The 25,699-nt window shown below is 39.4% G+C and overlaps 2 protein-coding genes across 6 annotated transcripts; both read right to left on the bottom strand.

Moving 5' to 3' along the window:
* Positions 1-23: 23 nt before the first annotated feature.
* trpv1 (transient receptor potential cation channel, subfamily V, member 1) lies at positions 24-18,949 on the bottom strand. Of its 4 annotated transcripts, none has more exons than XM_034153351.1 (17): positions 18,781-18,949; positions 18,303-18,345; positions 16,452-16,656; positions 16,153-16,304; positions 15,485-15,637; positions 15,232-15,369; positions 6,365-6,663; positions 5,576-5,752; positions 5,351-5,506; positions 5,180-5,275; positions 5,026-5,096; positions 4,229-4,394; positions 4,078-4,144; positions 2,848-3,179; positions 2,644-2,765; positions 1,147-1,259; positions 24-1,056 (listed from the first exon to the last, which is right to left on the bottom strand). In XM_034153351.1, the coding sequence occupies exons 3-17, from the start codon at positions 16,640-16,642 to the stop codon at positions 965-967; spliced, it is 2,325 nt and encodes a 774-aa protein (XP_034009242.1). In that variant the 5' UTR covers positions 16,643-16,656; positions 18,303-18,345; positions 18,781-18,949; the 3' UTR covers positions 24-964. The 4 variants fall into 4 exon arrangements, with proteins under 4 accessions (XP_034009242.1, XP_034009260.1, XP_034009251.1 ...); XM_034153369.1 differs by having other exon boundaries at positions 16,452-16,651; XM_034153360.1 differs by lacking the exon at positions 18,303-18,345.
* Positions 18,950-20,103: 1,154 nt separating this feature from the next.
* On the bottom strand, positions 20,104-25,408 carry shpk (sedoheptulokinase). 2 transcript variants are annotated; one of them, XM_034114808.1, is made up of 7 exons: positions 25,055-25,408; positions 24,789-24,930; positions 24,219-24,393; positions 23,982-24,134; positions 23,659-23,834; positions 22,863-23,063; positions 20,104-21,538 (listed from the first exon to the last, which is right to left on the bottom strand). In XM_034114808.1, the coding sequence occupies exons 1-7, from the start codon at positions 25,190-25,192 to the stop codon at positions 21,129-21,131; spliced, it is 1,395 nt and encodes a 464-aa protein (XP_033970699.1). In that variant the 5' UTR covers positions 25,193-25,408; the 3' UTR covers positions 20,104-21,128. The 2 variants fall into 2 exon arrangements, with proteins under 2 accessions (XP_033970699.1, XP_033970688.1); XM_034114797.1 differs by having other exon boundaries at positions 20,104-21,544; positions 25,055-25,402.
* Positions 25,409-25,699: the final 291 nt, after the last annotated feature.

Genomic DNA, 25,699 nt, shown 5'->3' with positions numbered 1-25,699 from the left:
AGGAATATTTCCTCCACAAATGATCATTTTTATATACATTTATTACCCTGTGCATCCTCGAATGTATGAAGAAATAACGGAGAAGTAACAGAGGAATGTGTTGACTAATGTAAGTAAATGGGGGTCCGAAACAACTGCAAAACTAACTAAAAACATCCATTTACAAACTCTCACACAACTCATACATTATAATACATTTTTCTTTGATCAAGTTGTATGCTTACTTTAGCTCGAAACCCACGCAGTTTAAAACACTTTGGACAGGTTGTGGTTTGTTAGTCGTCTCATATAGGTTTCTTACAGATGTGTGTGCCAACTGAAAAGGCCGCCTAAACCACCTTTCATTTGTAACTGAGGCCGCTAGTGCCAAAGATGACGACTGTTGCACCAATTGCTCTACTTTCATGCCATTTTACCCGAGCCTGCCTCTGCCAAATAGAAACAGGAAGTTGAGTAGACTAGGCACGCTGTGAAATCCACAGGACTATCTGGCTGCAGTAGATTTAGCTTGTCTAGCTGTGATGAAAATGGGACTTGTATAAAGGGCACACTGCAGGGGGGGGGGGCGAGATCAGCACCTTTCGTAATCAGTATTACTCCATGAAGGATTGGGAGCTGTGTCACAGGCAGGTTCTGGCCTTTGTGCTGAGAGGATGTGCATCCTGCTCAGGTGGTGGTGGAAGCAGCGTGTGCAGAAGCCTTTGGATTAAATGTACTGCAAATGTATGATTTGGCAATTAGGTATCTTTGATCATTTGTCCTATTTTACACTGTTGTGTCAGTCAGGTGAACACATATCTCAGTGAAATAATGCCTCCAAGGCTACATTTAATATCAGGCTGACAAGGGAGTATCAGTCAGTCAGAGAGGCAATTCACACATTTGACAGTTACATTTCTTTGCTGTCTTTAAATGTAAATGTCTTGATGTCCGGGCAGCCAGTGTGAAGCTCTCTGGTGTGTCTTTAGACCGGTGGGGGGTTCAGAAGATTCATCTCTGAGGACTGATATGCCTGCTGCCGACTGCCCTCTGTGAAAAAGCCTCTCCAGCTCCTCCCTGTGGATAAAGAAGGATATGTTCACACATGACTTTCCTGTCACAGAGAAATACTAAAAAAAAACATTTACTGCGTTCATGTTTCTGCACCTCTGTTGGGCGGGGTGTGCGCTGCAGGCTGCTGGGCGCGATCCCAGCACCCCGGATCCTCATTGATTTTGCCCAGGTTGCTGTTCCATTTGTTCCAGTTGACTTCCTCCACTCTGAGACGACAAGAGGACACATGCTCCAATTACTGTATGCTGTGCGATGCATCAATCAGCTGTCAGAGAAGGCAAATTAGTGAAGGGCCCAGTGTGCTGCGCATCAATCGATGGTGCTCACATAGCTGCATCTTTTGTTGAATCTTCCAGCCTACAGCTTTTGTATCTTCTTTATTATCATAGCTTGCTACACCTTGTGTTCTATCACCTGTTAAGCCCCGAGCCTGTTTTTCAGGTTTCAGGCTCGAAAATGACATGCCCAAAACAAATGACTACAACTTCACTTCTAAAAGGGTTATATGAATAATTTCTTTTATCAAAGCAAGGTTACATATGTGAGTTGGATGTAGAAGTGTCAGAATCAATATAGATTGTTCTCAGTCAGAGTAAATTCAGATGGAACATAGTAAAAAAAGGTAAATTCTTACCTCCGCCTAAAGAAAAAACATTACTTACAGTGAAAACCATCCTTGAATGATGGGATGGTAGACTAAAAGCTTTAGGAATCCAAACTATAACATATAATAAGTACCTTGTATCAAGATTGAGGCAAAACAAGTTCAATTTGATCTTTTTAGAGAGGTTTAGCAAAAAAAAGTTCCAGGCGGAATAAGCTTTCGGCACATTTGGGTACATCTGGTTCCATCAGTGCCATTTGACCTTTTTCAGGTACCAGACTATAAAAATGATGTATTACATTGAATTATCACCATAGGTATTCATTCCACCTAAAGAAAAAAAAATAAAAGAAAAGAAATTAATAAAAAATAAAAAAAAAAAAAAGTGCTGGATGAAAAGTCTATGATTCTGTTATCACAATTCATCCTGAGGGGAAGATTAATACCCAAACCAAATGTGGTAATGCATCAAATGATTCAGATATTTCCATTTAGACTCAAGTGATCTCTATAAAAAATATCTGCATAATGCATCATTTCTATTAAACAATATTTTGGAAGAATTCTGGTTTGTGTTTGAAATCGGAGTTGTAATGACCAATCGTTTTCAACAGGCTTTGGTTGAATGCGGGTCAACAGTCAGTGTGGAGAGCAGAAGGGGCAGAATGCATTGGGCTGAAATGCATTCTGGGAACCCAACAGCTTTCTACTGATTTATTTTGTTTTTTATTAGCTTAAAGCTAGCTTGTTACCTGGCTACTTGTGAAAAATGCTAATCAGAAGAAGTGGCAAAGAAGTCGGGGCCCAGATATCAGCTATAGCTATACCTGTATTTTAGTTGTGCATATTACCAAATGTGATGTGGCAAGGACATTAATTATGGAAGTCTGTGTGTGTAATTTCATCCAAGATTCAGATGCAGCTTTTGATGGAGCCTCTTGATATCAGTAACAGATTGTACTGTCGCTGAACCGAGATTAACCAACCTGAAACACCGGCGACGGTCGTCTCCAAGAGTAGTCCTGAGGTTCTTCTCCACCCCACAGCGAAACCTCTTCCTCAGACAGCTAGACAGCCTTTTCTCCATGTCCAGGATGGTGATGGCCCTCTAAAAAAACAGTGAAATCACTTAATCAAACCCTAGCTGCTTGGAACAGACACTCCATCAACCTCAGTCCTGCACGCCTCACCTGTAGCTTCCAGATGCTGGTGCTCTCCTTGGTGGTCTTCTCCACGGTGCAGTTCATGAGGGCGATGAGCATGTTGAGCAACAGGATGTAGGTGAGTATGATGTACCCGATAAGGAGCACATAGAAGACCTCTCTGCTCTTGTGTTCCTGGATGAATTCCATGTCCCCCATGCCGATTGTGAACTTGAAGAGCTGCAGGATGGTGAAGGCGATGCTACTGTAGGAGGGCTTTACACAATCCTCAGGAGCAACTGTAATATACAAACGCCCCTTTCCCGGCTTCTCAACCGCAGTGGTGTTATTCGCAGGCTCTATGAGCAGACTGATCACCGCTGTGATAGGACAGGGGAAACAGATTACAAATAGCACATCCTCCCATTATCGCATAGTGACAATAGCTATGCAAGCTTAGGTAGCACTTTCTATGACGCCCAATGTCTATACTATACTGCATTATAAATATTCTTTAAATGTGTAATAATGTGCTTATAGTAATGTATATGTACAGTTATAGGCCCTTAACTCACATTTTGGAAAAAGGATAATAATACTTAATGATAGTCACATTTTTTGCAAAATTCACGTGTATTATAATGTCTTAAGATACTGATAATCAATGTTTTAATGCATTATAGTGTAATTATACATTACTCTAAGAGGTCAATGGGTTCTTTAAGTGAATTCATTACATTCCTGAGGTTTATGCCGGGATAACAAATTACAAGCTGGGTATAACTCACTAAGTGGTCATTGTTTTCTTTAAGGAAAAATATCATTAAATAATGTATCGTCTGTTATCACCTGTTCTATTTTAATACCCTATAAAAGTGATTTAAATGCCTTATAAAAAGATAATGTTTTAATACAACTATGGGCATTATAACATACTATGACACTCAAAACAACCAAAAAAGTTACTGGTATTTATTGATACTTTACCATGTAAGTTGTTATAAAATACTTTATAATGTGTAATGATTATTGTTATAAAGCATTGTGAATATGTACGAGTAGTTAATACTACACTTATACAGTCTCAAAAGCAGATTACAAAGCATTCTAATTAAGTTTACAATTCGTTATAGACATTGCCGTTAAAGAAAATATTATTATCTCAAAATATTTATTTATTTAGGAAAGTAATTTATCTCCTTCTACTTTTCAAATCAATAAAAAATAAATGTGTAAAATTAGTTATATTTTCAGATCGAAAAGCATTTTGGGGAATACCTGCTGAAAATCCAAAGAGGAAGACAATGTAGACAAGGAGGAAGCGCAGGATATCACAGAGGATCATCTACAAAAAGAAAAAGGGGCAAAGTGATTTAAGGAGGGTTCACTGTGATGGTCACCGTGGTGCTGAGCGTCCTGTGTGAACTACCTTCTGTATCATGATGCTGTAGATGCCCATGTGTCTGTCGCCTCTGGAGAAGTAGAGGATGTTGACCCAGCTGAGAGCGAGACACACCACCATTACGCTGAGGTACTGCTCCATCCCCAACAGATACAGCCCGGCTGTGAACAGGAACAGGAGGCCCTGAAATAAACTGTCAAGAGAAACCACTGTGATCCTGCACAGCATCCTGTACATTAACAGTCTGTGCTGTCCAATACAACCCCGTTTTGTCATTAAGTTAAGAACATTTATAATCAAGGACATTCCATGTTTGGGGTGGTTTACAATGTTTGAAAAACCTCTTTTATTGACAGTTTTTGTTTTGTTTATTGTGTTGTCTCCTCACTCTTCTAGACTGTCCGTCAGTGGCCCCTCGTGAACAACAATTGCTTCATTAGCATAAGACATTTTATGCAATTGTCAAAGCCAAAAATATACTTTTCAGACGTACGCAAAAACAGACCTTAATAGAAAGGCTTTGTGTCATGTTATCAGCAATGGGGGTTCATAATTGTGCACAGGACAGGACTAAAGCCATGGATGTACATTATAAAGGCAAGTGTGTTAAATCTGGAGGGAGGTGTTTGTTTGAGTGTTGAGTTCAAATATCAACAATCTTTCTCCAGAATCACTGACTCACTGAGTTAGAAATAGAGATAATCTGTGTGTAGTCAAGGTTTTTTTAGTTTGATTTAGGAAAAATACAAGTTCACCAAATGGTCACGCTTTTGGTGAGTCAGTACTGTGGCAAAACATCCAACGTTTTAAGCATTACTACTTACAAAAGAATCTCATAATATCCATCAATCAGCAACGTCTGCAGCTTCGGCCGTTTCCTATACATGTCCATGACCTAGGGATTTAGGTATGATTTTTTATTAAAAGATTGAAGACTGTGATGTGATTTTAATTAAAAGCACATAGTCACCTACTTACCCCTATGACAAAGAAATAGCAGTTTGCCAGCGCTGTCACTAGCTGGCCTGAAACATACAGGTAACCCAGAGTGGTGTCTTCGATGGGAAACGGCAGCTGTGGGGCAGAGCAGAAACCTCAGTTCAGATCGGCTACAAAGACCAGTCAAACCATGTGTAGCAGTCAGCTTACCGGCCCAAATTTCTTGTTGTAGGCCACAAGGGTGAAGTTGATCAGGTACAGGATGTAGACCAGGAGGTTGAGGAAAAACATTCGACCAGCAAACTTCTTCCACTTCTCTTCCAGCAGATGGCACAGAGGCTCCATCTGGAGCATCTCGTGGCGGTTCTGAGAGGAGTCACATGTTTGAGTACAGAACAACAACTGACAGACTGGGCTTATAATGCTGGGACTCACAGGAATGTCACTGCCGTACACCAGAATATCCAAGACTGAGTTCTCCTGGTACGAGTCCAACGAGGCCAGGTCGTACAAGGAGCTCTGGACGGGCCCGTAAACCCACTCTGTGAACTTACGGGACAGATGTTTGTCTTTATTCTCTTGGAATTCCCGTTTTAGGATGTGGGAAAAAATCTGCAGACAAATTAAAGTAAAGTCAGAGCAAATTTATATCTGAGAATGTTCAATCACAATTATCTAGGTCGTACAATATGGAGACTGAAATTGTGACTCTTAATAAAACTCTAACCTAGCCTGCAAGAAAGAAGACTTCAATGTGCAATCATCAATACATCCTTAAAAAACTGAAATGTGTTAGCATTTTTGCACTTTAAGTTCCCTTGATTTTAAGTCAAGGTCGTTTTATTTATTTTATAGTTAACAGGTTCTTCGACATTAAACATGTCAGTAAATATGGTACACATGATGGTGGTGATATTAAATTAATTTGTTTATCCCCCAACATTAGCTTTTTATTTCTAGTGCTTCATAAATCATAAAAGAGTTTGTGAAGAAAACTTGTGAGTATTCTAAACCTCAATTTGCCACAGAGCTTTATTATCTGATATAAACCAAAATGAAATGACAACATTGGTAATCATTGGCTTTTGGTCTAGGGAACCCAGTCATCCCAGGGCCCGCCAAACTTTACTCCTTGGGTTGTTGGGAGAAGCTAGGAGTCTTGTCCCTGGGCCTCAAAACATAGCTATGCTGCTATGTCTACAGTGACACTGCGGAAATGTTTACCCCGATCTTGCCAGTCTTGGCAGCCATTTTGAGAGGCGTCAGCCGATTGTTGTTCTCGATGTCCTCCAGCTTCGACTTGGGGTGAAGTTCGGCATTGGTCTTGAGGATGCGGTCATACATTTTGGTAACAAACTCTGTGTTATCGGCAGAGTTGTCAGCCACCACCACCAGGGCGTGCAGCACAGTGTTTCCATGAGAGTCAGTTAGCTCAGCATTAGCGCGTTGGTACTCGCTCTTCGTGAGGAAGTCCACCACGTCGGGCTGGTTGGTGCAGGCTGCCAGAGACAGAGGCAGCTCACCTGAGGACAACACACAAAGACACTCTGTTAAGTTACAGCTTTTTTTCCCTGCGTGCTATAATTGATTAAATCTCAATGTATTCTTGTGTCAAATCAATCCAAGAACAGCCATCCCTTATGAAACAAAAATATATTGTAATATATTGGTAAATATAATACAATATATTGGATCATACATTTCCATATATGGGAAAGTAGTCCTTATATTTTTAAATATATTGCAATATATGCATGGACCATGTATGGCTATATATTGATACATATAAAAAAAATATATTGCAATGAAAACAAAAACTGCACTATACATTTATATGTAATAGTTTTATTGAAACACTCATTTATCTTTCATGAGTTTACATAAAATTGAACAGATATTCATAAACAGTTATCTCACTTCGTTTTGTATAGTTACCCACTTTATATATGAACATATGTTTGATGGTAGCCTACATATAAAAAAAGTACAAATTGTCCATTGAATGATGGAAAATAATATACAGTTTATAAATATATATAGACACACACATATATGCACGCATATATATATGCATATATGCACGCATATATATATTCATATATGCGTGCATATATGCACGCATATATATATTCATATATATATATTCATATATATATATATATATATAAATATATATATATATGCATATATGCACGCATATATATATGAATATATGCACGCATATATATCTATGCATATATTACGGCCGACCGGCTATTTGGAGTGGAACGCAGCCCATCCACGGCAGACAGCCCAAACAGTATTCGAATGCGCCACTTCCGGCTGATTTCGGGGAGCCCCCCCCCCCTCTCCAGCAATAGATTGATCTGATTGGCAGATTCAAATCTGCGTTGCTGCCTCTGTCTGTTGATTCTGTCGCTGAGTGTCAAAGAGAAAGCATTCATCAGGTGCTTCGAAACGGAAAATTAAAAAGAAACGAGAGGAAAATACAGCACCAGAGTCAGGTATGTGTGTGAGCATTTAAAACTATTTTAAATTGAAATAATTCTGCATGTACACTATAAGTAGTCTAGTTGCTTAATCCGTATGTCCCGTCTCTCGGCACTACACCAGCTACATTAGCTAACGTTAGTTAAATTAGCTATGTTAGTTCCCTCGTGTATGAGTGTATAACCGGTCCGCAGCTTTGTGAACATTCAATTTCGAAGATTTTCGATTTTACAGTCAACTGAAGTCGACCCAAAACAGCCAAAAATAGCGGACCTTTAGATCGCTAACATTTTAGCATAAGTCAATGGAGTTTAACATAGCGAAAACTAGCCCCACGGCTAACGGACATTTTCTGACTGGTGACGACGATGAGCTAGTTAAGTAATGTAACCACAGTTAGTCTATGTCTTGTAAATTCCCCTTGTTCTCCTTGATCTGCATTATATCGTTCGTGTTTTAGTCAGGCACATTTAGGGACAGCTAAAGTAGGTCAGCTACGGGTCTTCGAGCTGGTTACACATGTGCGTTCAGGACATTATTGCGCATCGTCACATGCATAATTACCATCGTCACAGAGAGAATGCGTTCGTGAAGAATGTGAGCATATATGCAGATCTTTAGTGTTGGTAATGTTATAAGATTGTATGCATAGTGTCCTGCTCAGTCAGTGTGTTAATGAGTCTTGATGTCCCGTTTTTAGTTTCTATGTTGTTCAGGAATTGAGCTAATGCTAGCTAGTTAGCTAAGTTAAGCTATGATAGTGTGTGGATGAGATGCTAACTTAGCTTTTATTAGCCGTGTGTTTGCAACGTGTCTAATGTGTTTTAGCAACAATTAGTATTGCTGTTGCTTATTATTAATAACCATCGTCTGGTTAGTTATTGTAATTTGAACCTTATTTCTATTTCTGTGTATTTTGCAGAAACCATTCATTCATTCTCTACTCTACGTTAGGCTATGTGTTGTGGACTAATGCATTCAAGTTAGTTCACATTTTAGTTGTTATTGCCCCTGCTGACAATTGTGTGGATAATATGTAGCCTACAGTCAATGGCATTTCACATTTTGCTCTCCAGTGTATGTTATTTTAATGTTGACCCATAATACTATATATCTATATATTTTACAGGAGCATTGTTGAAATTCATAGGTCGAACTAAGCCTGCAGAACCACAAGTCAAGAGGACAGAGGAGCCAGATAGCAGTGGTGACTGAGACAGAATAAATAAGGAGAGAGGGCCCATGCAGAGGCAGACATCAGTAGTGAGGAATCAGACCCAAAATATACGAGGACAGAGGAGCCAGATCGCAGTGGTAAGGAACGCACTGTCATTTAATTTCACTGTCATTTTACTTTTCACATATCACTTTATTCACTATTCAGCTTAGTTATCCTTGCCATGAAGGATTGAATGGATGAATGTTCTATATTATTTTAATGACAGATTGAACCACAGCAATATTGTTTTAGAGATTTTATATGTTTAACTGCTATGCCTGTCATCTCTGCTCTGTGTCATTGTGTTGTCTCCTGGGTTCTGTAGTGCCCGGAGTCTGTCTTTTTATTTTTTTCCTCCCAAACCCCATCCCCTCAGGACGCCTTTTGCCTCCTGTCAGGTCATCATTGTAATAAGAATTTGTTCTTAATTGATTTTCCTGGCTAAATAAAGGTTCTACTACTATTTATTCAGTTATTTTATTACTGGTACTGCTAATTGCATTATGCGTATTGTTGTATATTGTATATACGTATGTATTTACTACTACTACTTACAAAATCGAGGGTTGTAGCTTTGTGTCAGTACATATTTCAGGGTTTTTCTATGCCTTTGTTCATCTAAATTCTAATACTCATAGGCGACTACCACTCCTGCCGATGCCGAGGCCCAGTTCTCCCTTCCCACCACCCCAGGCTCATTGTGCTAGGTAAAACTCTCATTCAATAAAAGTAGTCTTTTAAAGGTGGGGTAGGTAATTTTGGAGAAACCAGCTCGAGTGCGCTAGAATTTGAAAATACACAGCCGGAAAAAATCTGCCACTTCCTCACAGAGCCCCTCCTCCAACACACACGAACGCGCACATGACCAATGAGGGCACGAGATAAGTTTGTGCACAGATGGAAGGCTGACAGGCAGGTAGGCCATCCAGTCATTTCAGCCGGGCCGGCTAAAATGATTGGATGTGCTTTTTACAGTACCACGGCTTCCACAGATATTTTTTTATGGATTTTTTGTCAAAGCACTTCAGATATTCATTGCTATCGGGATGTTAAGAGCATTCCATGGAATATAACACAAAGTGTATCTCGAGCCGGTTTCTCAAACTTACCTACCCCACCTTTAAAGATGAATGCAATTACATTTAAAAAAGTTTTAAACAGAACTGTTACAGATGCAGATGCTTGGTCCAAATTCCATAAAATATACCAACCAGTAGCGCCACACTCAGACGAAAATGTACAAAGCCTATTCTTCCACTATTTGTATTCCCACATTATTCACCAAGCCAGCCCATGCTTTAATATAGATATTATGGATATTGTTATAATTCCTGCTGTCTTTTGTGAACTTCTAATTATTTGTAATTGTTCTGTTCCACAGATGCTGTAGTAAACCACCATCCAGGGACCAAGACATCAGATATAAGAACATCCATTAACACAAGAATTTGTGAGTAAAGGCACGAAAAAAACAAGATTGACGATCAAATAGGGTACAAGACTGTTTTTTTGGCCCTGTTCCGGACCTTGTTTTAATGAGTGATCAGCTCATGTTTAAAGTTGTCACCAGGTGAAACAAAAAACAAGATTGTTAAATAGGATAACAGACTGCTCTTTTTGGCCCTGTATGAAATAACAATGCATCATTTATTAACTATACCTATACAAAATGTAATACATTTTCCCTTCATTATGTAATAACACCTCCTTTTGTAATAATTTGCCCATTATGTAGTAAACAAGTTCAATGCAAATATGTAATACATGTCGCCACATTTTGAAATATATTATTACATATTGCTGTGGTTATTACAAAATGAGTTGCAAACAATAACATTACAACTGTTTATTTATTTATTCAACCATGAATCATCCTTACTCATAATTTAAGATCCCAAAACTAGATCAAGTGTTACCATATTCATTAGCCAACATGTATATCAACATCAATTTTGGGATATATTTACAGTTTGGTTATGGTTACATAATGAATATTACAGTTTTTTAAAAGGGCAACTCACGCATTTTGTAATAACCATTGCAAAATGTAATAATTTATTACAAAATGCAGGGACATTTATTTTATATTGCGTTCAGGCTGTTACAGAATGCAGCAGATTATTACAAAATGTGGGTTTTATTACATAATTACATAAAAATGTTCTTGAGTCATGACATAATGTGTTGTTTATAGGCCTTTTCTTTTATTCGTTCCTTGTCCTTCTTTTAATGAGTATTTTGATAACTGTTACACATTGATAGAAAAAAACAAATTAAGCTTCTCATTATTCAGACTCAGCTCTCAGCGCTTAAGCTTCTTTTAAATGTTGATAAAACCAAGGTAATGCTCTTTTCAAAAGCTAAAAAGACACCAGAGCCTGTTTTAGATATTTTAATTACACAAGGAATAAAACTTGAAGTGGTTACCTGTTACAAATACCTTGGTATCTGGCTTGATGATTGTCTCACTTTTAAACTTCATGTCAATAACCTGCTTAAAAAACTGAGGGTTAGGCTAGGTTTCTTTTCCAGGAACAAGTCCTGTTTCTCACTTGAGGCCAGGAAAAGGCTAGTCACTGTGACCTTTTTACCTGTACTGGACTATGGTGATCTGATCTATATGAATGCACCTGCCAATTGCCTGGTCAAGTTAGATGCCGCCTATCACAGTGCACTGAGATTTGTGACAAACTGTAAAGTATTAACCCATCACTGTACCCTGTATGCAAGGGCAGGTTTGCCTTCACTAACTGTACGGAGGCTCAGTCACTGGTACATTTTTATATACAAAGCCATGTTAGGGAAACTTCCTTCCTACATCTGCTCCCTGATCTCACGGCGAATTGTAAGTGGCTACTGCCTGAGATCGAATGCTGTGGTTTTATTAAATGTGCCAACTGCTAGGACTGTCTTAGGGAAGATAGCATTTAGATGCGCAGCTCCGCTAACTTGGAACAGTCTGAGCAATTTGGTTCCGCTAAATGTTTTTAAAGCAAGGATAGATACTATCCAATCGGAAACTGTTGGAACCTGTAAATGTTACTAGCTATGTAAACTGTAGTCACTGTAAATATGCTGTATGATGTCCTTTTTTGTTTTTCTGTTATGTTTATATGTATTCATGTGGAACCTACTTGCAGTAGGTCACCCTTGAAAAAGAGATCAATGATCTCAATGGGATTCACCTGCATAAATAAAGGTTTGAAATGAAATGAAAGATTTTTTTTATCAGAACATGCATTTCTCCTCATTGTGAACATATATTGCACTCATGTTCAGAATATATGGTACGTACATGGTCTTTTATAAATCTGAATATATATAGTGCATACATGTCCCCATATAATTGTGAATATATAGCGCATACATATCCCCATATAATTGTGAATATATATAGTACATGTCCCCATATAATTGTGAATATATTCTGCATACATGTCCCCATATAAATCTGAATATATAGAGCATACATGTCCCCATATATTTGTGAATATATATAGTACATGTCCCCATATAATTGTGAATATATTCTACATACATGTCCCCATATAAATCTGAATATATAGTACATGCATGTCCCCATATATTTGTGCATATATATATATATAGTACATGTCCCCATATAATTGTGAATATATTCTGCATACATGTCCCCATATAAATCTGAATATATAGAGCATACATGTCCCCATATATTTGTGAATATATATAGTACATGTCCCCATATAAATGTTAATATATAGTAAAATGTATGTTCACATATATACACAACCAATATATTATATATATTTACATATATTACTCAATATATGGAAAGCGGCAATTACTGATGTATTATCCCATATATTACAATATATTATCACAATATATTATTCAATATATATATATTGTAATATATTAACACAATATATTATTCTATATATCTTCAATATATTTTCAATATATTTTGTAGATATGAATAAATAGGTTTTTCATGTTGATTATTAATCAGTATCACTTGGTGTAGCCAACAGCAAGATTTCCTTTATTAAATCTTTTCAATTAACCAGTAAATCAGAAAACAAAATAATGCAATATATTGACAGTTAATATATGGGGAAATATATTTTCTTTGCGTAAGGGATGCAGAGCAGGGCTTTGAGACTAATGCCAGACAGTTCGAGTGAAACATATTTGCCAACGGATTAGGTCGCAACAAGGTTGCGAATTGTAAAAAAAACATCTAGTTACAAAGCCACTTGTGAAAGTTGTCTTTTTGGATTAAATGGTAAATTATATAGCGCCTTATCAGGACTGTACGACCCCTCAAAGCGCTTTACATAGCGTACTAGGAGTCATTAATCCATTCACACCAGAGAGACACGAGGAGAGCTGGAGCTTTGATGGCAAACAATGATGGTTTATTTGGAGCTTCGGGCCGGGGAATTCACAAGACATGTCATGGGCCATGGGTTGATCACAGGGTAGAGATGCCAAATCAATTCTGAAGAAACCTTCCTCTGGTAGGAGGATTTAACAAGTTTGCTGAGGGTAATCAACATTCTTCAATAGATAGACTAAACAGCTGAGGAAACTGAATCCACTTTAGTTGTCGGTTATGGCTCGGGGTCATCTACACCCCGAGAAGGATGTGTTCCAGGTGTCCCACAACAATAACTATCTCTGACCGAGAGTTGCCCGGTCATAAACTGGTAACAACAACAAAATGCTAGGGCAGCCCCTCCTTAAGGGAGATAGTGGCTGTCCAAGGCTGGGCATCTGCGTCAGAGGGCGAAGGAGGACATGCAGGGCAAATTATTCCCTGACATGGAGTATGGACAATATGGAGCTTGTTGGGGAATAATTTTCCTAGGCCCGTACCTTTGACCCAGTTTATCAGTTTGTAATGACCTCACTGAGCTCAGGCACCTGTAGCCTTGGGTGCTGTGCTCCCAGTGTTTTGTCTCCCTGTTCCTGCCTGTTGGCGTCAGCTGATAGAGGTGTTATTGTGCTTTCCCTGTTTTCTCTTGTTATGCACAATATTGATTATTCTCTCAGAACTAGCTAAATACATGGGTCTGGGGTAGAGATCTTCAGAATTGGTTTGGCAACCGCTGTGTTACCTCGTGTATGCAGCACATGTCTTGTGAATTCTCCGGCCGAAGCTCCAAATAAACCATCAGTGTTTGCCATCAAAGTTCCTGCTCTCCTCGTGTCTCTCTGAGTTTCATCTCCATTGCTTCAGAAGTTTCCATCACAGAGCTCAAATGTTTTTTCTCTTACGGGTTTACCACAAGGTGAGTTCCTTTTTTTATTTCCTGCTTTTTTACACATACTCTCTCCAGTCAGGTTAGATCTAAGTGTTAGCGATGCTTGTTAATGTAAACAAAGACCATATTACGTTCAGAACACGCCAGGCATTGTTTCTGATATCAACGTTTCTGATAGGGCCGTGGGTGTAAAGCCAGCCAACATTTCAGATATTACGTCATATCGGACGCAAATCTGGATCAGCTCCGTCGTACCCCCGTTTTTAGAGATTTGGGTACGGAGGAAAAGAGAGAGGTTTTTGTTTTCTGGCACTTTGTGATTTCCCTGGGACACATATTTATGTATAAAAGACATCAAAACGTGCCTTTTGCATGATAGGTCCCCTTTAAAGGTGGGGTAGGTAAGTTTGAGAAACCGGCTCGAGATACACTTTTTGTTATATTCCATGGAATGCTCTTAACATCCCGATAGCAATGAATATCTTAAGTGCTTTGACAAAAAATCCATAAAAAAATGTCATCTGTGGAAGCCGTAGTACTGTAAAAAGCACGACCAATCATTTTAGCCAGCCCGGATAAAATAACTGGATGGCCTACCTGCCTGTCAGCCTTCCATCTGTGCACAAACTTATCTCGTGCCCTCATTGGTCATGTGCACGTTCGTGTGTGTTGGAGGAGGGGCTCTGTAAGGAAGTGGCAGATTTTTCCCGGCTGTGTATTTTCAAATTCGAGCGTACTCGAGCTGGTTTATCCAAAATTACCTACCCCACCTTTAAGAGAAAACACCAAAATGTAACCAAATGTATACATTTTATATCCTTGCATCTTTATTTTAACAAAACAAACTCATCAATTTAGTCACAATGGTAATTTTTTTGTGTTGTCCTTTTTTGTAATAAATGAACATTAACCCTAGCCCAGCTAAAATGTAAGATTTCAGGGAACAAATGACATTGGAACTTAGAAATACCGTATTGAAAATGTATTTCTTCATGTTATTGTCCAGAGATGCTGTGACTCTATGGAAAGTTTCTCACTCAGTAATAAAGGTGGCGATGTGTGACTCATCAGTAGATTATCTTTGTGTGAGGCTCCAGAGGAGGGGGCTGCTCCCTGCTGCAGCATGGACTCACCAAAGTAGAAGTTGGGGCCATCGTGTGGCTGGAAGAAAGTTCCGCAGGCTTTGGCGTGGACGTCTGCTCCTTTACTGAGCAGCAGCTCCACATAGGAGAGACTCCTCCTCTCAATGGCTATATGAAGAGCTGTCTGACCTGTCGGAATAAATCGAGTCATACCATTCAAATCTCTTTACATTGTTTAGGTTTGAGGAATAACACAAAGAAAGACATGAGAGTTAATTTTCTCAACAATTCAGCTTCAGTTTACCTTTGTAGTAGATGTTGGTGTAGGCCGCATTTACAAACTCATTAATGTCTTTCATCTTCTCTGAAATGTCGATCAAAAGCTCCACCGTCTCATTTTTGCCATCCATGAGGTGCAGCAGAGCCTTCATGAGGGCCGTTTTACCGTGAGACTGATCTGCAGGTGTAAACACACATACAGGGAGATCATGGACGGAGATCTGGACAAACCTAGGCAGAGCCAGGGACCCTAAGTGTGTAGGGGCCCAGTGGCCACAATGTCAGTCAAAGAGACACATGCTGGCAAAAATAAAACAAAGGGACACAAAACGACCACAAATAGACACAAAAGGATTCAAGAGACAAAATCACCACAACGATAGACAAAACGACATCAATAAAGAAACAAAACTAACACAAGGAGACTTAAAATCAGGACAAGAAGACCATAAGAAGACACAAAAGGCCTACAAATGACCACAAAGAGACTCAAAAGGACAGAAAAAAAGAAACAAATTAAGCACAAAAGCACATGAAATCAATAGAAGACACCAAGGAGACACAAAACCACAGAGTCTATGTGTCATATAGGTAAGGTGATGGGGCCTGTTACATGTCTGTGCCCAGGGGTCCATTGTCTAAAAAAGGTAACACACATGTCTACAGCTGTTGCATCATGGGTCTGACACTCACACAGAGAGTTGGACAGTTTCATCCTGTTCTGATGCAGGTACCGATGCAGGCCGTCCAGCTTTTGGACGTCCCTACTGGCCACCGCTTCAAACAGCCTGTCGATACCAAACCTGTTGTCTGTGCTTCCACTGGGATCCAATCCTTGAATCTCTCTGTCAACATAACACGTCACAGACAACATCATTGGGGGCAAAAGGTGAAGCAACTCCAACTTAATCATCAATTCTGGGCTTGATAATACACAGAACCATGTTATAATGACTGTTAAAATCCCTTTATGTTTGCATGGTGAGGCTCACTTGTCAAAGTTGGCATTCATTCTGATTTTAGGCTTGGGGATCTCCATCTCTTCCTGGTAATCAGTGTCCATTGGAGCCTTGGGCGGCTCATTGTCTAAACCGCCCTTATGCGCCGCTCTGTGCCGAGCTTTCTCCTCCATCGTCCTGTTGTCTGTCTCCAAAGAGATGCCAAACATCTCCGACTTCTCCATCTCCACCCCCTGCTCTGCGAATCATTCAGACAACAGCCATCAGAACCAGGGATGAGTATTTGTCAGCTATAGATACATTTGTGAAGGAGTTCATCTGATTCCCTACCACCTTAAATGGTTGAAACATAATGTTAAATAAACATTGGGGGAAATAATTTGAATGCATTCTATCAGCAGACGATTGTAATGGACTTCCCAAGTGGAAACATGGTAATCAAATTGCTGCTGAGAATTTACTGGCATAGTGAGCTTGAGATATTTAATTACATCTTGTAAATGTGGGAAGTGTTATCCCTTCGCAAACTACACACACATTCTGTAGATGTCCTAAATGGATACCCATTTGGGGAGAGGTTGAGAAAACCCTAAAGTATGTTTCGGACTTAAAAAGCATCAAATACACCGAAACAAAATTCATGATGTATACACATTATGGACATAGAATATACAGTACCTACATCAGAGTATGAGAATACTTTTTGAATAAGACATAGACTTAACATTGACATACTAACATTGTTTGTAAATTGTTCCAAGAAAAGAGGTATTTCACCCCAATCAAAATATCCTTCTCCCTTTATATATATATTTTTTGGTATGGTTGAATTGTGTGTGCTTGGTACTCCTTGCAATTGTGTCAATAGGTCACACACACTTAGTTTTTGTCTAGTGTGTCACAAGCCAGAAGCATTAGAGAGCCCTGATGTAAACATGCGGGACAAAGCGTTTAATGTGAATGTTTAACATGAGTTACTATGCGTTTGTATCAGCTGGGTCTGAATTCACCACAGGAATCACCTTCTAGCCTTTAAGGACACAGACATATTTCCAGGCATGTGATGTTCCAGCCGCAGGGAGGAACAAAGCAGTGTATTTAGAGGAAGATTTCCATGAGAACATAACTCACAACACTTAATCTGGTAGCCACTTCGCTGCAGAATAATCAATTATGTACAGTAGGATTTATTAAAAACAACATTTTGCAAGTGATTTAAATAAAAAATATAAGTCAAACTGATATAAATAAATGTATAGTTTTTTAATCAAGCAAAGGACAACAGGAGCCTGATCCTGGTGGCTTTCTGTTCCCTTTTTTCTGTCACGAAATGGGGAATTAGTGACTCATTGCATCTCCGTATGACTGTGATCATCACTAGAGGAATAGCACAAAAGTAAAACAATTGATGGAAAAACAGAAGTGTGTGCTGTCCGTCTCATTTCTTGAAAAGTCCATTTCCCATGGATCTCAAATGCCATTTAGCAGTACCAGTTGTGAACAAATAAAAAACAAATGTACATTGACAAAATATTAGTTGTTCATTGTGTGTGCAGATGCACCACCCTCATCATTCTTCAGCAGTTACATTATAAATAAAGATTAAGAGACACAATTTGAGTCAGCGGTGAAATCAGGTCCATCTTCCCATACCACTAGCTCCCATATCCTCGTAAAATCAACCACACCACTGCGGTGCAGGTTTTTAAATGTCTGCAAGGTATGTTCAAATGTACAAAATATGTGTTAACAAATCACAATAGAACGTAAGATATGTTCAAACAAAGATTATTTCACTGGCTGGGATGTTTGACAATGTCCTTCAGGACCAGTAGAAATCTTGTAATTTAAAACGGGTAAACCATAACACATCAATTTACTCACCAAAGGTTATTCTTCCAGCACCAGATTATAGAAAGAAATAGATCTTGAAGTAAAAAACACAACAGTGTCCTGCATGAATGTGTGAGTCCTATTGTCCTTACATGTCCTTGTATTGTAAAGGCGGTGGGAGATAGCAGGAAGACTCTGCCTGGAAGAGGCAGAGATAGGGTGACTTCCCCCAGAGAATATCAGAGAACATTACTGCATCCCTCAGTGCTTAAAAGGATCTGTTATTGACCATCATGCCAAGACAGCAAAAAAATACCACAAAGTAATCAGCGAGTACCCGTGTATTATCTGACAGGAACACATTTGTTTCATGAGGAGCTAATTAGAGAGCAGTTTAACTGTGGCATATGCTATATAGAGTCTTTCAAATTCATTTTAAGGTTATCCTCTGAGGCACTTAGCTGGAAAGAAATAGCCATCAAGACCTTAAACAAATTCAATTTAAAAATAACATAAATGTACAACTTACCCTTTTGAAATGCTACTATTCTTAGTAAGGTTGGTGCATGATATTTTCTTAAGCGAGTTTCCTTTTTTTAATCGCTGATTTGCTTCCTGTGTGTCTTATGCGCCTCCAGTAGTTTCACTGACATGGGTGTGTGAGTGTGTGTGTGTGTGTGTTCATGCTGCTGTGGTCCTGTGACTGTGTGGTTGCAGAGATTATGCTTTCTAGCGTCTGCTATACATCTGCAGTCATACAGTCATTTCCTTTCTTATTATAACTTCCTTTTTCACAGCTAGGCCAAGGCACTATACAGGCAATAATAGACTCCATTTTGAGAGTTTGAGCTGTTTTGCTTCCATTACATGGAAAGTAACTAAGTACATTTACTCAAGTACACATTTTTAGATACTTGTACTTAACTTGAGTATTTCCATTTTATGCTACTTTGTACCCCACAACAATTCAAAGGTGAATTGTGTACTTTTACTCCACTACATTAATTGAATTCCTTTAGTTACTTTGCAGATTTGGATTAATGATTTGAAATACAATAAACACTTGACTTAAATTACACCTGGAGTAAATTTACAAGCTACACTGCAGTATACAAAGTCATTGAAACTAGCTGCACCTTTACCAGTGTACCATTAATACAACTTGTTACATTATAAATAATCTTAGTACAAGTAATAAGCTGGGGAGGTTTCATCTTTTTTGTACTCTATTTACAGGCAGTGTCTTGCAGAATGTATGGAATACATAAACCTCCATTTCAGTATCACTTACATACAACAATATTTAAAGTGACATGTGTTCTGAAGGTTTAAAGAGGGGTTTACTTTTATATCATTCTCAGCATGATTGATATCTCTTTTCTTCCTTAAAACATGGCTATAATTGGGTTTTTTAATTGGTTGTTTACATTTTTTCTCTGATTTATGGAGATACACAAAAGATATCCTTAATTCCCTATGTAAAAACCTGAGTCTTATGTCAACAAAACAGACATCAATTTTGAGCCTGGCTTTATCCAATTTTCAGATTTATTGTTCTTATGTATTAAAATAAGCACATTAATTATTGTGATATCTATTAGAAAAGTGGTTCTCCCTTAAACAGGAGACAGGCACAGGATGGCTTGAGCATTTGTTGGTACCAGACCAACTCTACACTTTATATAAGATGATATATGATTGATATCGTACAGCCTGGTGCTTTCAAGGTTGATCTTGCTTTTCGATAACAAATACTATCTGTACAGATCAAACTAAATATGTCCTCCTTGATTCTTACTACGCTGAAGAATCAAATAATCAAATAACAAGCATCCAAGTGCCAACAGAGGACTGACGAAAATAACAACGGTTTATAAAATCCACATAAAAGGGACAAAATGCAAGGACATTAACCCACTTAGTGAGTAGCAGAAGTAAAACATTGAAGATAAAGACTTTAAATGAAGAAACAGCCAAGGAAGAACCGTAATCATAAATCTAAATCCAGACCTTGTTAGATAAAAGTGAGCGACAGTGAATGAGCAGCCTTCAGAGGAATGATTAGAAAACCTTATCGTAAGACCATTAAGCTTTCTGGGGGGAAAAAAATCCTACAGTATTATTCACTTTAGTAGGCCCCATAGAATGATATGAGAGCCTAATTCTAAGCCAAGGGTTCTTCTTAAAGATGCCCTAAATATAAACACTGGCCCTTTAAAAGAAGCAGTTCACACTCAAACAAATAGATCTTATAATAGATCATACATCTGTTGTTTTCAAAGCATTCCAGCGGTGCTGTGATTTCAATCTACCTCACACTTCATAACACCTTTCAGCAACATGGAGGGAAAGAGAATGAACTCGTTGCTTTCAACTGTTACTGCAGCTGCGCTAATGCAGAAAGCAAGGAGTGAAAACCAAGTGATAACACAATGTGTTTTTTTAATTCTTTGCACACAGTTCTACATAGGTAGCTGTCTTTGAATACATTTGCTCTTTAACATTAGTTTTTTTCTAATGAATGATGAGCATCTTTGCAACGGACTTATGTTTTAAAATCCTTATCAGACATCATGTTATCTGAAACACTGCTTATTAGACCCAGAAATGACAGGTAATGGAATTAAATTCAATGTTGAAAGGAGATTTTAGCTGCATTCAAGAAGCAGTTGGTATGAGCCAGCATGTATCATTTGGTAGCTTCGATCTTTGATTCCTAAAAGTCTAAAAACCTCACAGAACAATACAAGCTGGAAAATTCTTAAGGCTTTGGAATCTTCCCAGATTTTGCTTTTAGATTCAGAGCAAAATATGTTGTACCATTTCAGTTTTCCTGATTTTTACCAAACGAGCGATTAAATAAGTAACCTATAATGTTCACTTGATTATGTATGCGTCTCTCATGAGGTCACAGAGGACCATGGCTACGCCGACAGCAGAGTCTGCGTTTTGTCCGTACACCACCGGTTGAGGAAACGCCTTCTCCACCTCCTGCCTCAGCACCTCATTGCGGGCAATGGCGCTCCCACTGCCCACAATCCGGCAGACCCCCGCCTGCTGCAGACGCTCAGCAGGCAACATTGACGTGATGTTGTGTAGAACTCCGCGGCACAGCGACCTGGTCACGTGACCCAGAGACAGATTGGTAGGGGAGATGTTGGTGACCTGGCCCAGGCAGAGGGGGTCGTGCCTCTCCCCCAAGAGAGTGGGACTCACCGACAGCTCGCTCGTTTCCTGATTCAGGGCGCAATTAATCAGCTTCTCATATAAACAGGAATCACTCATCTCTGCACCTGCGAGGGAAGAGGAGGAGCTGTTTAACATTTGGATTAAACACTTAAATGGCAATAATCTCAAAGACATTTTGGTAAAGGTTTACAGAAAACTGCCCTCTTTGGGCTGTCATTGACATTTGATTCAATTTATCATATTGTATTTGTTATTTCAAAGATTAGAGTGGCAATAAACAACCCCCATAGCGTTTCCAAGTTGTAATATTGTAAGTGCCACTGTTGCAAAGACAACTGAAACGTGGTTGTCGGATTCAGTCACTCAGAATAAATTGCATGCTAATAAAAACGCAATGGCATGGCAATCTGCAAATGACCGCATGACGTTATCTGGAGACCTTTGGAGCTTCTAGCTACGTTTATTAGAAACTAGTTGGCAACACTGCACAGCACATTGTTTTTCGTAGCTTTATGCCATAAATGGACAACTCATTTTCCCAGGAGATTTTACCCTGTGGCAGACATACTTTGTTCTTCCTTGTGAAAGCGAGTATTATAGGGAAGCAATCCAAACACTGTTGATTTCATTATTCTATAGCCATTACAATGTGCAATGAACTAGCGAGGCTTGTGGCGCAGTGGTATAGTGCGTTGGTGTTTGGATCAGGGGAGCACAGGTTCAAACCCCACTGCAGTCAACCTGTCGTTGTGTCCCTGGGCAAGACACTTCCCCCCAAAATTGCTCCTGTGGGGATTGTCCACCGTATTGAGTATGTAAGTCGCTTTGGATAAAAGCGTCTAACAAGTAACATGTAATGTAACTTTACTTGATAATGGTAAGTTAAAACAATTGCCACATTTAATTTGACTAAGTCTGAAGATTCTACAGCTATGCTAGCAACTCTATGAAGCTGTATTACACAGCACTGCTTTGAGACAAATGGTGACGTTAGCATGCTAACATACAGATTATTACAATGGTCAGCATTTTAGCTTTGCAAATGTGTAAATAAGCATTAGCTAATTAGCACAAAATCCAAACATAAACAACATTTCCACTTGATTTTTGTGCCAGAGGAAAAGTGGAAAGATAATTGATGGAAAAACAGAAGTGTGTGCTGTCCGTCTCATTTTTTGAAAAGTCCATTTCTTATTATCTTATTATCATGATTCATTCTGGAACATGAATGTGTGGAAACCACTTAACACCCACATCATTGTGACGCTAGAGTAAGGAGGATCATCAGGGTCATTGGGCTTTTATTTTTTTAAGGTTTAACATGGCAATCCCTCCATAGTCGTGAAATGTTAGTTGAATTGAAAAGTTGAACAAACACTGCCGCCTAAGAAGCACACTACTAGCATGACAACAAATACATACCAAGCTCTTTCATCCAGGAAGTGAGCATCTCCACAAATGTAGCCAGTACATTCCCTCCATTTAGTGAAGCTGCCACCGCCAAGTACGAGTCCTCGAAGTAGGGAACGTAGGAGATGGAGGACGCAGGCTGAGGAGAATCTGGAGGTTTGAAGTCAGCTGGCAAGGCGAAGGTCAGCTGGGCTGAGGTGCTTATGTTAAGAACTGAGAAATTAGGAGAGGATAAAAACTGTCATCTGAGGCATAAACACTAACAGCTCCAAACAAGACATGCAGGAGACACAGACAGCAGGAATACACTTGATCCATAATGCATTCATTCCTGTGTGTGCAACATAAAGAGTACAAACTAAGACGTGGGTATTTGCTGCTATGTCCCGTGTTAAGTCATTCCTATGCTTATTTATTTGGTATTTTTCAATTTTAATACAGTATATTAACACATCTCTATGAGGGATTTTCCAATGGGACACACAGACTCACAAGCTAATAAACAATGCCACCACCGCTGTTGCAACTGGTAACAACAAAGAGTCACAAAACTACAAACACGTGCAAAGCAACTGCAAAGAGACCACAAAAGATACACACAATGACAATGAAAAGGGGCCAAACAACCACAAAAATAAAGAAAATAACTACAGTAGGATGACACACTAAAACAAAAGCACTACAAAGATTAGAAGATGAATCTAATTGATGCAACATGTCATGGAACAGCTGTAATGGATAGACTTTGTTATGAAGTGCAAGAACTTTCTTCTGAAGTGCATAAACAGTCGAGTACAGCTATTTTCACCTGCGTCTGTTCTGGCACTCATGCAGGAGTATACCGAGCACTGGAAGTCTCCAAGGGCGGCCCCTACTGGTGTTCCAGCAGGGATACCATGCCAGTCAGAGCACGTCTGTGCCGCCCAGCCACCAGATGGCACACACTGAGGAAGCAGGCCCAAAGGGAAGCCGGCCCCCTTCAGACTGCAGCATGCACACACAGAGGCTTGTAATGTAGGTTAAGCATAACAACTCTTTACAATGCCAAAATGTTTAGCAATTTTAGTTGAACACTAAGCATGCAAAACCTTTAGAAAATGTGTCATGCATGTAGATTTACACTTTACGTACATGTCTGTATTCCACTGGTTGGTAGAGGTGTTGAAGTAGCCCCAGCTGGCTGCATTCTGGGGCGTCATCACACAGCCGTCCAGACCACACAGCATGGACACCACGTAGTCCTGGATGGTACCTGCAACTGTGAAGTCCTCGAGGAACTCTGGCCTGCAGTAAAACCAAACATATTAACTTCAGTTTCATATCACTAAATAAAAATGCTTTGGGATGTTTTCAGAAGTGCATGCTGACCTGTTTCTCATGTACCAGAAGATTGTTGCACAGCCAAAGCCTGTGGCCACGCTGAGATGTGAGTCTGGATTTGGAAGTGAGGACAGGAAGTTGCTGCTACAGCGCCCATCCTGCCAGGTGATCAGCTGACTGGTGTCTCTGGCTGTGAAGAAATCCCTCTTGGACCAATTACAACCTGCAGTGGGAGAGAGGCATGGAGACATCCCAGGAGCATAGATTTACTATTACAAACTGATTTTCTCCCTTTTGGATTTGTTGGATACTTTTGGTTAGACTAATTAAGAAAGTATGTCTCTTTGTGTATAAGGATGTATTGTTTTATATTAATAAAATAAATGCCACAGCACATATTTATATACCAAATAATATGTGATAAGATTAAAAGACCTTAATGTGCAATTACAAATTGTGCAAATGCAAACATATATGGGCAATAACATTGCAGGATATACATCTGTATATCTGTTCCTTTGCTGCCCAAGTACTCATGTATTACAGCAGTTGTTTCACAATTGACCACAATTTAAGAAATGCAACAGCGTTCACGCAGCACCCAGGTAGAAGGCTTACCGCGTTTTGCTTTCCAGAATAAAACCCCGTGCATCTGTCCGGACAGCCCGATGCTGCTGACATGCTGCAGTTTGTCTCGGGGCAGCAGGCCGATGCACCGGTTCACAGTGTCAATGATCCGGCCAGTGTCCTGCTCTTTCGCCTGCGCATGAACACGTACAGTACGCAGCCAGGTTACACACGGGGCAAACACCCAGCAGGGGAGAGTTGAATGGTTAAGTTGTGTGTGTGCACACCAGACTGTAGGCTATAAGGTGCATACTCACCTTTTTCCCGCTTTGGTCAATTATATCAGACGAAGTTGGCAAAGACTGACTAGCAACCACCGTTCTGGAGACAGTTTCTAATAAAACGGCTTTTACCGACGTGGTGCCCAAGTCCAAACCCAGGATATATGCAGACATTGCAGTTAATGAAACTACTGTTGATGATACAGTTATACATCATCATCACAACAAGGCAAAGTCTACTCTGCTGCATTTGGGACAAAGTAGAAAGTCGGAAATCTTAACTTACGGCCAACCGAATTGTTCCATCCAAATGTAAAAGAAGTCATATAATGCCTTTTCCGAAAGAAACAGTACTGCAGATTGTTCAGGTGGACCCATTGATTGATTCCTGAACCAGTAAAATAACTTTTTGACAGAAATAGACATAATAAATAATAGCACCGGTAACCTCAATGTAAACTGTTTGTGTTTCATTTGTAGATGTTCTCTGATTACTGCAGCTTGTGAAACATGTGGTGTATATCCAATAGAGCTGGATGTTTAAAAAGGGCGGATTATCTTTGTATGCTCACCCAATGACAGTAAGCCTAAAGGTATTTCCCTATTATTAAAGTTAGAATTTCCTACTCTTTAATGTGCAAAGAAACGCACCAAAACTGCTCGTTACGCAGGCTGTGCCCA

Source organism: Trematomus bernacchii, unplaced genomic scaffold (assembly GCF_902827165.1).
Source record: "Trematomus bernacchii unplaced genomic scaffold, fTreBer1.1, whole genome shotgun sequence".
Lineage (NCBI taxonomy): Eukaryota > Metazoa > Chordata > Actinopteri > Perciformes > Nototheniidae > Trematomus > Trematomus bernacchii.
This window is presented reverse-complemented; position numbering and strand designations above follow the sequence as displayed.